This window comes from Limanda limanda, chromosome 10, assembly GCF_963576545.1.
Source record: "Limanda limanda chromosome 10, fLimLim1.1, whole genome shotgun sequence".
In the NCBI taxonomy this organism is placed as follows: domain Eukaryota; kingdom Metazoa; phylum Chordata; class Actinopteri; order Pleuronectiformes; family Pleuronectidae; genus Limanda; species Limanda limanda.
Genome location: NC_083645.1, coordinates 27,209,141 through 27,222,334, shown reverse-complemented (window position 1 = coordinate 27,222,334; position 13,194 = coordinate 27,209,141). Strand labels below are relative to the sequence as shown.

The 13,194-nt window shown below is 41.7% G+C and overlaps 1 protein-coding gene across 1 annotated transcript; it reads left to right on the top strand.

Annotated features, from left to right (window-relative positions):
* Nucleotides 1-1,928: 1,928 nt before the first annotated feature.
* On the top strand, nucleotides 1,929-5,977 carry thoc3 (THO complex 3). Its single transcript, XM_061078991.1, has 6 exons — nucleotides 1,929-2,111; nucleotides 3,322-3,478; nucleotides 4,016-4,220; nucleotides 5,120-5,281; nucleotides 5,379-5,479; nucleotides 5,569-5,977. Exons 1-6 carry the CDS (start codon nucleotides 1,929-1,931, stop codon nucleotides 5,730-5,732), a joined length of 972 nt encoding a protein of 323 aa, XP_060934974.1. The 3' UTR covers nucleotides 5,733-5,977.
* The last annotated feature ends 7,217 nt before the right edge of the window (nucleotides 5,978-13,194 follow it).

The following is a 13,194-nucleotide window of genomic DNA, read 5'->3' as shown; positions in this document are numbered from 1 at the left end:
GGATGGAAACCCACCGAACATCTCCACTAAATCACAGCTGAGGGAGAAGTTCTCAGGGTTCATGGGTCAAAATGTCCCCGAACCCACATCAGGTTCCTTGAGGAGAAACATCCGGGAGAAACCAACTGAGCCATCGTTATTTTAAACTCTTGTTTGTGCACTTTCTGCCTCTAAACCTTCAGGTCCTGAATCACTGTGTGTTGTTAAAACCCACGAGACACGTCATCGTCCCTCCACCGCAGATAAGACGTCTTCCACACACCTCCTGAATGCCTGTATGCACATTTACTCTGAGACGCCCCCCCCCCCCCCCCGCTGTGTCCGTACTCGGGCGCCACGCTCACCGTCACGTGCATTCCTTGACTTTTATTTTGTAGGGCCTGCTGTCTATATATATATATCGCTTTTCCTTACACTCGATGCAACGTGAAGAATCATTTTGAAGAGTATGCAATTACATAAGGCACATTTGTACGATGCTTTCACATTTCTTAAAACACACGACTCACATTTACAAGTGCATTTCGTTCTCTAGGTGTATTTATTCTAATGCAAAGGACCAGATGTCACTGAGCGGTCCGGCTGCACAGGAAACCCCTCGGAGCTCTGACCGCTGCCTCTGGCCTGAGTGGGATGCATATCCAGGCTGTGCACAGGCCTCAGAGGGCCGGGGGGCCGGGGTCGGGGGGGTCGTCCTGCAGCTCGGGTGCGTCAGGTCCTCGTCCTGATGTCGACCTCGTGGCTTCTTAAAGGGATTTACTGCATCCGACTGAGTTTGGGTGACGATAGATATTGTGTGTGTGTGTTTGGGAAATAAATGGAGTGTTAAAGGTTTTTTAAAACATGGATTTTCATTTTAGCATCACTTGAAATAAATTGCAAAAGAAAAGAAACAAGCGTATTTGTCTTCATTTAAAAAAGTGAACTGATGGAGAGTAAATAACCTTAAACCTGCTTTTCATCAGATTTGTATTAATTAATTAATTAATATCTATCTATCTCTATATATATATATCCCTCTATCTATTTATCTCTCTGTATATATCTATCTATCAGTCTATCTATCTATCATATATATATATATCCCTCTATCTATTTATCTCTCTCTATATCTATCTATCTATCTCTATATATATATCCCTCTATCTATTTATCTATCTATCTCTCTATATATCTATATTTCTATCTATCTATCTCTCTATCTATCTATCTATCTATCTATCTATGTGTCTTTCTATCTATCTATTTATCTATCTATTTATCTATCTATCTTCTCTATCTATCTATCTATCTATCTATGTGTCTTTCTATCTATCTATCTATTTATCTATCTATCTATCTATCTATATATATCCCTCTATCTATTTATCTCTCTCTCTATATCTATCTATCTATCTCTCTATATATATCCCTCTATCTATCTATCTATCTATCTTTCTATCTATCTATATCTATCGATCTATCTCTCTATATATCTATCTTTCTATCTATCTATCTTCTCTCTATCTATCTATCTATCTATCTATCTATCTATCTATCTATCTATCTATCTATCTATCTATCTATCTATCTATCTATCTATCTATCTATCTATCTATCTATCTATCTATCTATCTATCTATCTATCTATCTATCTATCTATCTATCTATCTATCTATCTATCTATCTATCTATCTATCTCTCTCTCTCTCTCTCTCTCTATCTATCTATCCATCCATCCATCCATCCATCTATCTATCTATCTATCAAGTTAAGTATTTAGTCAAAGTAAAGGAATATGATATTTTAAAGGAGTAAAGGAGTGTGTGATCCTCAAAACAACGAAGTGATAAAGACTCCTCCCACTCCATCGCCGCCAGGTGGCGCTGTGACCAGCCCGCCTCTTTTTTCCCTTCCGCCGCCGGCCGGATGCTCACTGGAGATCCAAGATGGCGTCGTCCCGCTACTACCAGGAGATGCAGGAGAGCTTCAGGAACAACAGCAAGAGCCGCGAGTTCCCGGCCCACACGGCCAAGGTGCACTCGGTGGCCTGGAGCTGCGACGGGAGGAGACTCGCTTCCGGTTCCTTCGACAAGACTGCGAGCGTCTTCCTGCTGGAGAAGGACCGCCTGGTGAGCTGCAGCTAGCATGCTAACGTTAGCATCAAGAACCAGGAGTACCAGGGGTCCAGGGGACGTCGAGTCTCACTCACTGGTTATTAAACATGTATATTACTGCTCTGATGGTTATTATCTTTATGGATTTAACTTGGTAGAGTAAAGAGGGTTCAGGGGAGATTTTCACTGAGGGACACGTGTGAAGAGACAACTTGTGATCCAACAGATCCGACGTAAATCTTACAGGACAAAGCAGTTTGCATCTAATACTTTATGTTTATATTGAAACTTATTTTTACATTTGTAAACGTACATACAATGAGTGGAGCCTGACTGCTTCAGATATTTGGAGGCAAATACTTAATATATCAGATGATATTTAAAGAATTGTCAAAAAAAGCCCACGGTGTTTTATTAAACCCTCAAGACAAAGAAACATGAGCACGGTTTAATATTGAATCGTTAAACCATGAGATATATCTTTAATAACTATAAATTAAAATGAAACACAAATGGAAGCAAATATTTAGAACTTGAATTAAGAACACAAGCACATTTATTGACATTAAATACAAGTGGACTTCTTTTCTGAAGTGTTTATTATTTTACACTAACTATGTTAATGTGGTATTTCTTTCAGTTTAGTTTCATATTATTAATGTTTATATATATCTGTATTATTTGTAAATGTACATAGAATAAGTGGAGCCTGACTGGTTCAGATATGTTATTTAAAAAAGTGTCAATAACTCCTTAGATGTTTTATCAAACCCTCAAGACAAAGAAACATGATCACAAATTAATATTTTATCATTAAACTGTGAGATTTATCTTTAATAACTATAAATTATAATTAAACGCAAATATTTAGAGCTTGTATAAGAAAGAAAACATTTATGACATTAAATAGTGGACTTCTTCTCTGCTGGATAAAAGCGTGAGCTAAATGAAATGTAATGTAATGTTCCATTTTCTGTGTTAATGTGGTAATTCTTTCAGTTCAGTTTAATATTATTTGGTTACCAGTGATTGTAGTTTGCAGCCACAGTTTGTGGACACACATTTTTCCATCATGAGGGAAAAGACAGGAATTTACTGGAATCACAACTGGGAAGTGGACATTAAACCAGTGCTGCTGGTTTACGTGGTCACTGGTCAGAGAAGTGTGATGTGATCACTGTGTCATGATACTAAACACCAGTTGAATCCTTCTCTCTGTCCTCAGGTGAAAGAGAACAACTACCGAGGTCACGGCGACAGCGTGGATCAGCTCTGTTGGCATCCGACGAACCCGGATCTGTTCGTCACGGCGTCCGGAGACAAGACCATTCGCATCTGGGACGTCCGGACCACCAAGTGCATCGCCACCGTCAACACCAAAGGTGCAGTTTCATCTGCAGGAGATTTCAAAAGCAAACACCACTTGTGTGTTTATGGTTTTTTAAGAATATAAAAATGTTTCCTGAATGTCGTGTACAAAAAGAAAACTAGCTGATCTGCAAAACCTGTAATTTTGGGGGAATCTTAAAACAAATTCAATCTGTTTGTGGCTGATGAGGAAACGTGAAGGAGGGCGATAAATAAAAGGGACTAAAATGTCATCAAAGATCTTTGTTAATTTATTATATTGTAAATAAAGATGGACCACACATCTTCATTTCCTCGACCTATCAGGAGTCAGTCTTAGCTGTCAATCATGACATCACAGCTTGTTTTTATATCATTAAATAACTGATTAAAACCAAATTTATCATAAACATGATGACCAGCGGGAACAAGACACTTTGGGTTCACATTTAAAGAACCGTCATGTCGTCCATCTTTAATTTGCAGTTTATGGTCAATATGAGAACCACTGAATTCCTGTTAAACCTCTGTCTTATTGTTGTTATTATTATTATTATTTTTAAACATCTCAGGAGAGAACATCAACATCTGCTGGAGTCCTGACGGTCAGACCATCGCCGTCGGGAACAAAGACGACGTGGTGACCTTCATCGACGCCAAGACGCATCGCTCCCGGGCCGAGGAGCAGTTCAAGTTCGAGGTGAACGAGATCTCGTGGAGCAACGACAACGACATGTTCTTCCTCACCAACGGGAACGGCTGCATCAACATTCTGAGGTAGGAAGCAGACAGAGGAAGTAGGGTTGCAAAATTCCAAGAATATTCAAAGTTGGAAACTTTCCATGGGAATTAACAGGAATTAACGGGAATATACCAGAATAAACGGGAATATACGGGAATTAACAGGAATAAACTGGAAATGTTGTGGGTAATTTATACTAACTGTATTTACCTTGTCATATACAGACTTAAATATGAACATTTTGTTGTGTCATAGGCTGATTTGAGCCCTGAGGAAACTTTGGGCACTTGACTATATGCTTCTGCATCGTTGTGTCATTCTTAACATAGGTCTTTGCACAGTATTTGCAAATGTACACAGCCTTTCCTTCTACATTGGATGAGGTGAAATGTCTCCACACATGAGAGAGTGCACGTGGCATTGTTCTGTAGAATAAGATGAGAAAAAAGTTTGTAAAAAAACACTCATGCAATGCCAGAGATATAAATAGTTAGCCAAACAATTGGAATCGTCTGTAAACATATTTTACAATTGATGGATAAATGAATGGAAATAGTCTAGATGAACAGATGAACAATCCTCAATCAGCATGCTAATATATTTTCCCAGTAATATCATGGAAACTTACCTGACTAGTCCTTCACTCTACAGCAGGCCTCAGTAGCCCTGCTGTAGAGTGAAGCATGCTGGGAGTTATCTGTGCATGTGATGGAAGAATGCACAGTGGAGGGTTGAAACTCAACGTTCCATACATCTTTAAAATAGAGTTTTGAATGATGTTTTTTTGCTCAGCGTTTAATTTGCGTAGTTTTTTCAAAATTCCCGAGCTAAACTTTCCGCACCTTTGCAACCCTAAGAGGAAGTAACGTTTCCCTCACGTGGTGTGAAGATCTGTGTGTTTCAGATCTGCAGTAACGTGATCTTCTCTTTGCAGTTATCCGGAGCTGAAGCCCATCCAGTCCATCAACGCTCACCCGTCCAACTGCATCTGCATCAAGTTCGACCCCACAGGGAAACACTTTGCCACAGGAAGTGCGGACGCGCTGGTCAGCCTGTGGAACGTGGAGGAGCTTGTGTGCGTCCGCTGCTTCTCCAGGTCAGTTCCTGTGTCTCAGGACGCTCTTCAATAAATACTTTTCAGTTTCCTGGCGGATAATTCGTTTTATTAATTCATGTATTTCTTGGTGCTGCAGGTTAGACTGGCCTGTGAGGACTTTGAGCTTCAGCCACGACGGGAAGATGTTGGCTTCGGCCTCCGAGGATCATTTCATCGACATCTGCGAGGTGGAAACAGGTCAGTGCAACGAGTCCGAGCGTTTCATAAACGATTAGAGATATTGACTTTCCCATGAACACAGGACTCACCTGTCTCGTGCTTTGCAGGAGAGAAGCTGTGGGAGGTTCAGTGCGACTCCCCGACCTTCACCGTGGCGTGGCACCCGAAGAGGCCGCTGCTCGCCTACGCCTGCGACGACAAGGAGGGAAAGTACGACAACAACCGAGAGGCGGGAACGGTCAAACTGTTCGGCCTCCCCAACGACTCCTGAGGCCGAGCCGAGCTGCTGCTGGTCAAACCGGCTGAATCTGAGGAAAACATCATGACATAGAGCTCAGGGGAAACCAGGAGGAAGCAGCAGTAGCTTTTTATCACCAGCAGGTGGCGCAGCTGTGCTCTAACAGTGGGGTTCATCCCCTGTTTTATTCACAGATACAAACACAACCTCCTGTTCTGTAAATATATTGTATGTGTAAAATATTGTTTGTTCATGACATTAAAATGGTCTCTTTTTAATTCATGTGTCTGGAGACATAATTACTGAAACACTGCAGATGATATTTGTCAAAATATAAAGAAATAAGAGTTTTAAGCAGATAGAATATAGTAGAAATCTTTAGAAGAGAATGAAGCTGACGAGCTGATTCCTGGGGTCGTGATCAGTCGCATATTAAGTTAACTAAATTAGTGAAAAGGTTTGAGTCTTGTATTTAAATCTCTGCTCTTCGAACAGAACTGAAGAATGAAACCGGGCAGTTTTCACGTTGATGCTTTTTACGGAGAATCTGAGCCGTAAACACTCGTTTCATTTCTCTGGACCTTGAACCGTGTGTGTGCTGCGGAGTGGGCGGGCGGGTGGATTAGATAATAAATGGAAGGAAGATGAAATAAACACACACACACACTTACTACAAATGTATTTAAAATGAACCACAAACACTTTTGCACACGGGTCGATGTTTTTCTATCGTTTCACATCCATCGAGTCAGGAGAATCTCACGTGTGATGAGTTAATTTGAATCCTGCTCAGGAAAGTCGTTCTCCACCAGTAACGGGCTTTAAGATGATAAAATAAAACTAGAAATATCGAAAGCAATATGATATTTATGATTTATCCGAAGCTGAATCCGTATCAGCCTTGTCAGGCGCCTGTTTTGAACGTGGCGTCCTGCTCTTTATTGGCCCTGAAGTTCCCCCTGCGGATCCCAGCTGTTATTTACTGTAGCAGAGACGTCGCGAAGAGGTCGGTCAATATCCGGGGATGTGATTGCCAGCGAGCATCATGGGATTGTAAATCAAATAAGGCCACCTGCAGGGTCTCCTTCATGTCTCCTCCTCGTCCAGCGAGCAGCCAGGTCTATCTGATTTGACTTTTAATGCTCTGATCTTCATGGAGCCTCCTCTGCCTTTCCATCTGCAGCCAGCCGGTAAATCAGGGTTGTTTTGATGTGTTGTTAAAGCTCAGTGGGACGAGAACAGAGATGAATAATGTCCTGAGTGGAGATGTTTGTTTTTCATACAACTTTAAATGGCAATTAAATCAAATAACTGGAACTAGAATGAGAGAGAAGAGCTCGTATCTCTGCCAAGAACCAACAGCCTCTTTAATCCATCATGTTCATTTGGACACAGATCTAAAACTATTGAAGATTCAAATAAACCTTTTGATTATGGACTGATCCACGTTATGTCAGATCCTCATTGTTACAGGTTTATTGTTTTATTTTTTACTGTACACTGCCTGAAAAGATACAACCCTCCTATGAAGGTATAAACTTGTACACTCATAAATATCAGTCCCTTAAATATGTATGATTTACATTATGATTCATGAATAATATCCTGTTAAATCTGTTAAAATGTCCAAAAAATAACCAATCTCTCAGTTTCCTGAGGATTCTTCTGTCCCGTCTTCCCAGTTTCGTTGAACTCTGTTATATCGTTGAATAGTTTGAATGACCTCACTGCATTTAAATTCACCAGATCTGGATCTTTCCTTCCTCTGAACTGGATCCACTTCATCTCACCAGGTCACATGGCCTGAGACCGATTGCCTGTTGCATTATGGGTATAACTCTTACATATTGGTTTATGGAGAATGTAACAGAGATGGAGACACTTTACAGATTTTCAAATCCATCCCTGTAACTGGAGCCATCAGGACTCGATCTCCTCTGCAGAAGTGAAACCGTGTCACACACTCGAGCTTTCAGCCGGAATCAGGTTTCATGTTGATCGATTCTCTGATTGAACAGCAGCTTCTCCCAAGGTGACGCTCGGCGGTTTCATCAGCCGCTCGCCTCAGATCAATCTGCTCAGATACTAATGCTTTCAGACAAGCTCTGTGTGTGTGTGTGTGTGTGTGTGTGTGTATCAGTGGTATTTGTGTCTTCCCTGGTGTGTGTGTGTGTGTGTGTGTTAAGGATCTGCAGCTGCGTGCAGGGAGATAATCAGACCCACCCGTCCATTTGCTTCAGTCCAAACGAATAAGGCTGTGTATCTGTTAAAGGACACTTCCGCTGCTCTGGATAATTGCAGAGCAGCATTGACCCGAGGCTCCTGATTGATTCCTGGACTTTTGGTGAGATGAGAATCTTTGATGCTCAGTCACACTCTCGCTCTCTCGCTCACGTTTCCCTGATCGTTCGCTAAATAAACGGGATTTCATTTCAGCTCGAGGGCAGAAAACACAAATGTTACTCGGGACTGAAAACATGAACGTTATCATCTGGTTTTCCTGGATTTGAACAAAAACATCCCCAAAGAAATCTCATATTTTATTGATCAGACACTGATTCCAAACGTATATAATTATCACCAGAAGTTGGTTCTGCACCGGTTCCACCATCACCTCCGTCTGTCTGTCGTCAAATAACCAATTAAAACCAAACCTAGAAACGTTCAGTTTTTCTGTGAGCAGCATTACAATTAATGAAATATTATGGGTTGGTGAATTTCATCATCTCCTCATGACTAATTTAATAGCTACTAAGATAATTGATTATCTCATTCATGACTGAAGAGCACATGAGGCCGGCACCTGATCCGTGCAGCTTCGGCTGAATTTCACACAACTCTGAAAAGGCAATTACTAGTCGAGGGTTTAATTGGTTTCTCCAGATTAAAATGATCGATTTTGTTGAAATGAGATCTGAGGTGAATCATCGTGTGCAGAGATGCAAAGACACAAACCTCTCGTTCGATCAGGACAAGAATATACAAGTGAAATACAAATCCTCATGAATCCAAGAGTTTATTACTTAACTGAGCGAAGTCTGAAGTATCAAGGTTTTCTCTGTGGAATCATGTTTTCAACTCAAATCTGTTCAAAGGGTTTAAAGATGGAATAGGACAGAAACGTGGCATTAAAACAACATTTAAAAGACTGAGAACGTTTGAAAAATACTAGTTTTTAACACAATTCTGCTCCTTTGGTCGTGACGGTTGATTCACAACATTTTTGAAAAGTATATTTATAAAAAATAAGCTTAAACCTGTGGTTGAACTCGACAGCGTCCGGTCAGCGAGAGCAGAAACAGAGTTTGGTGGTCGGTGTCGATTCTCTGGAGAAAAATCCAAGTAAAAAATAGAAATAATTGTGTGTGTGTGTGTGGTTTTGTATGGATGTGTTTGTGTGTGTTTGTGTGTGTCTCTCTGACAACAACACATCCACATGTCCGGGTTTCTCAGTTGTGTTGTTGACCTGTGGAAGAAGCAGCGAGGACGCAGATTACTGCTTTAACTGGAAGAGCAGGAGTCAGGGCTTTTCTTTCTGCTCAGGCAGTGAACTGCTGACAGCGGCAACGCTCGGCTGGCTCCAGCAAACACAGAGACAAGGAGGACCGACACACACACACACACACACACACACACACACACACACACACACAGACACACACAAAGGCACACACACACACAGGCAGAGGACTGAGATGTACAAAGAGTCTCGTAAAGAGGAAGTGAGGACCACAGCATCCATCTTACAGACGCACACATGATTATCTCTTCTTCTCGGCCGCCTGATTAAAAACAATCAACTGTCACGAGATTCATTTATTTCTGCTGCACTCGCTTTATTTAATCTTCAAAAGCAGGAAAATATATTGAAATGATTGGATTCATGATTCATTCAGAACCAAACATTTCTGGTTTCGTCAGAGCTGCAATTTTATTTCCATTTACAGATTAGTGGGAATATTTAATTTATTTCAATTACTTATTTTGTCTGAAAACCAAATTATTTAATTCACAATGTGGATGTCTGGTTCAGCAGGAAGAGGATGTTCTCTAATCAGAAGGTTGGTGGTTCGATTCCTAGGTATCGACGAGTTTAACACACTGCAAATTAAGAAAACAAACAACAACGCTGCAAAAAGTCACAACACAAAACGTGCTGTGATCAGGAATGTTTCCAGGGGACCCAGAAAAGTGACGGACCTGTAGTTCAGTACTTTGTGACGTCTGCTGCTCGTCAGTGGTGATGGAACTTCAGAAGGTTCCTCACTGTTTTATTTCCCCTGGAAACATTCCCGATGACGATGTCACAATTTGTAGCACGTCTCAGTATTTGCATGTGTTGTGACTTTTTGCAGTGTCGTCAGATTGATGTTCTCTCAATTAGCATGTGTTTCTCTCTCACTTCACTGCTTGTTCATTTGAAGGAAGTGACATCATGACTTGCAGAACACGTCATGTTGTTAATACTTTGAGCGACAGAACTCAACTTTAAATGAGGCAATAGAAGAACCAGCCAATCAGATCCCTGTGATCATCTGGACGTGGATTTTATTTCCAATTCTCTTCTTTAATATCGTATCAACACATTAGTATTAACTCTGTGTTGTGTCTGAAGCAGGAAGCCGTGATGTCATGTGAGCGTCGGGCACTTGTTCGGGGTCATGTGACCCTAAACCTCTTCTTCCTCAGGTTCCCTCGACCAATCACAGTCTTCCTCCTGCAGATTAACGAGCCAGCGCTTCCTGTTTTCACCTCCCACCTCTCCATCATGTTTTCTCTCATACTCGACATATTAAACAAGTTGCTGGTGCGACCGCTGCCCTGCCCCCCCCCCCCCCCAGCTGCACTAATGAGGAAGTGATGCTGCAGCAATGAATCTTATGTTTTTCAAATCAAGCCTCTCACAACAGTGATGGATGGTCGAGCGAAGCAGGAGCGATGGCTCGTTCCCCGATGATAAACTGGAGTCGTCTCTGTGACTAATGGACCAATCAGAGCCGAGGAGGAGCAACAGAACCAAAACAGAGGAGAAGCTGCTTCAGTGAAGCCGTCCAGGAGCAGATGCTGGAGGAACGTTGGGCTGATTCTAGCGTCTTAATGCAGATCCAGATTATTCCTCTGTCTTTAGAATCCTCTTCCCTCGCTCCGGGTCAGCAGGAACAAAGAAAACAGAAAAATACCTCAAGTTTAAGATGAGGGAGAAGAAAGGAGGAATTATAGAAGAGGAAGGAAATGAAAAGTGAAGGAAGCAAAGAAGCTTTAATAAGTTTTCCAAGTTCTACGTGTTCAGCTCCTCTTCAATTTGGGTTCTTGGAGTTTCACGTCCATCACATTGTCCTGCTGTTGTCTCACATGGACTCACTCACTGGACATTTTACCAGGAGGCTGCAGGAGAAGTTCCATAAAATGTCCACAGACACTGACTCAGACATTTGTTCACTCAGACAGAACCTGAAGAACATGCGAGGACCATGCGTGGAAAGTTTAATGCCCCTTGTTTGTTTTTTACCGTTGTTCTGTTGAGTTGAGGCCTGATACTCGAGCATCAGACATCTCGTCTCTTGCCGTCACATCTCTTTAAAAAACAGTTCTTCACCAAAAGTGCAATGAATCCTGGGAAACGTTGGGTTCAGGAGGGATCCACCTGCTGGAGCCTTAGTTTCTCTGGGTTGAAAGGAACCTTCTGTCGAACACATTTGAAATGGGACGGACTAGTCAAGCTGCTGTGATGAACTCGGCCTTCAGAAGCAGAATTAAGACAAGAAGAAATGTCCAACTATCACAGGACGATCACAGATTCTTTCTCTTTGCACACTTTCTACATGTTGTCCCTCACAGAGTTGAGCAGATCCTGTCCTGAGTGAAGCTGACGTCCTCCACTGAAGGTTCCTGCTGCACGAACAAGCGTCAGCAGCAGGAGGACGAGTCTCCGGGTGTGAACTCTCCGATGCTGATTTAAACACTGATGAATCTGCAGCGTGAGAACATGATAACGTGTAATACAGCGTGTGAACAGATGGAGGACGAACACATCGGAAAACACGACGTTACTGAGTGAATTATTCACGATGTGTTTTTCACAAACATCTGGTCAACGCCGTCACTGATGTGGTTAGGAGAGGAACATCTCTCGCACCTTCAGACACGGGATCGAGTTTTATCCAAGAGTAATTATATTTAGAGAAAATGCCGCCTATGTTTCATTGAATTAAACATTTTAAAGAGATGAAAAAAACAACAAACCACAAACTTCTCTGTGTTTTCAGTCGGGCGTGTTCAGGTCATCCTGCAGAAATAATGAACAACATACAGATATTATACATAATCTGATATCCAAAGCATCGTCCTGGGAGCTGAGGCAGAGCCTGTGGACTCTTCAGACCTGGAGATCAAACGCTGACAGACCCAAATCACATTAATTAGCATTTTGTCTGGCAGGACTTTGCTGTTTAAAGGCAGCGGCTTAATGCAATTACACCCTCATGCCTGTTTCTGTCATGGAACATCCTACATGCGTGTTGAATCTCAAACATGCAGCACAAGGTTCACTTCCCTGATCTGTCAGATGTTAGTGCACATGAGCTGAAGCAGCTTCCTCCAGGGAAGAGTTTGTTTCACAAGAGATCTGCTATCCAGCACAGAATCTGTAAATATTGTACAGTAAATGCATTATTGGAAAAAAAGGATAATAAAGACTTTTCTTTTCTTTCTCTGTGTTGTGAAGCTGGAACTTTCCTCAGCAGCTGTTGTGTGATCGTCGCTCTGATTCCGAGACGTCAACTACGAGTGTTGATCAGGGAATAAAGTACAGCTGCGTTATATCAGTTATTCAATTTACTCGTTTCTTTAATGCACATTGTTACAGTTTTTAGTGAAAAAACCAAACAACCAGGAAATCACAACACTTAAAAGTGTGACTCTGGAAACCTGCAGCTGATAAAAGATTCAAAAAGTGAACAATAAGGGGGAATTAAAAGTGTTGTTGTTGTTTCACCTCCTCCGTTGATTCATTATTTACAGCCGTGAACATCTGCTGCATTTTCTATCTGCACACGGACACCTGACACCAATTTTATTCTGTTTTATTCTAAAAACCTTTAAAATCTCTTTGAATGAGTCTGTAGTTTGTTGTTGGTACAAAACAACAGAACCTGGTTATTAAGAAATAAATACAAGTTCAACCGAACAATGAAAATAACCAGGCACCGTGATGGAACCTCAGGATGACAACGTATATGTAAAATATAAATCAAGTTGAATTCATCCCTTGTTTCCCTCAGAACCTTTGTGTCTGTTGCTGCTGTGTGTTGCCTCCGTGTTGTTAGCGTGACTCGGCCGTGAGCAGCACACGGCAGCTGTCCTGTGTGTTTGCTCAGTGTGTGTCTGTGTGTGTGTCTGTGTGTGTGCACAGTGATAAATGAGCCTGGTAATGACACTTTAACAATGAGAGCATTAGTGTTCCACCAGGCGTCACATCAGCCGCCTCCGGCCTCGA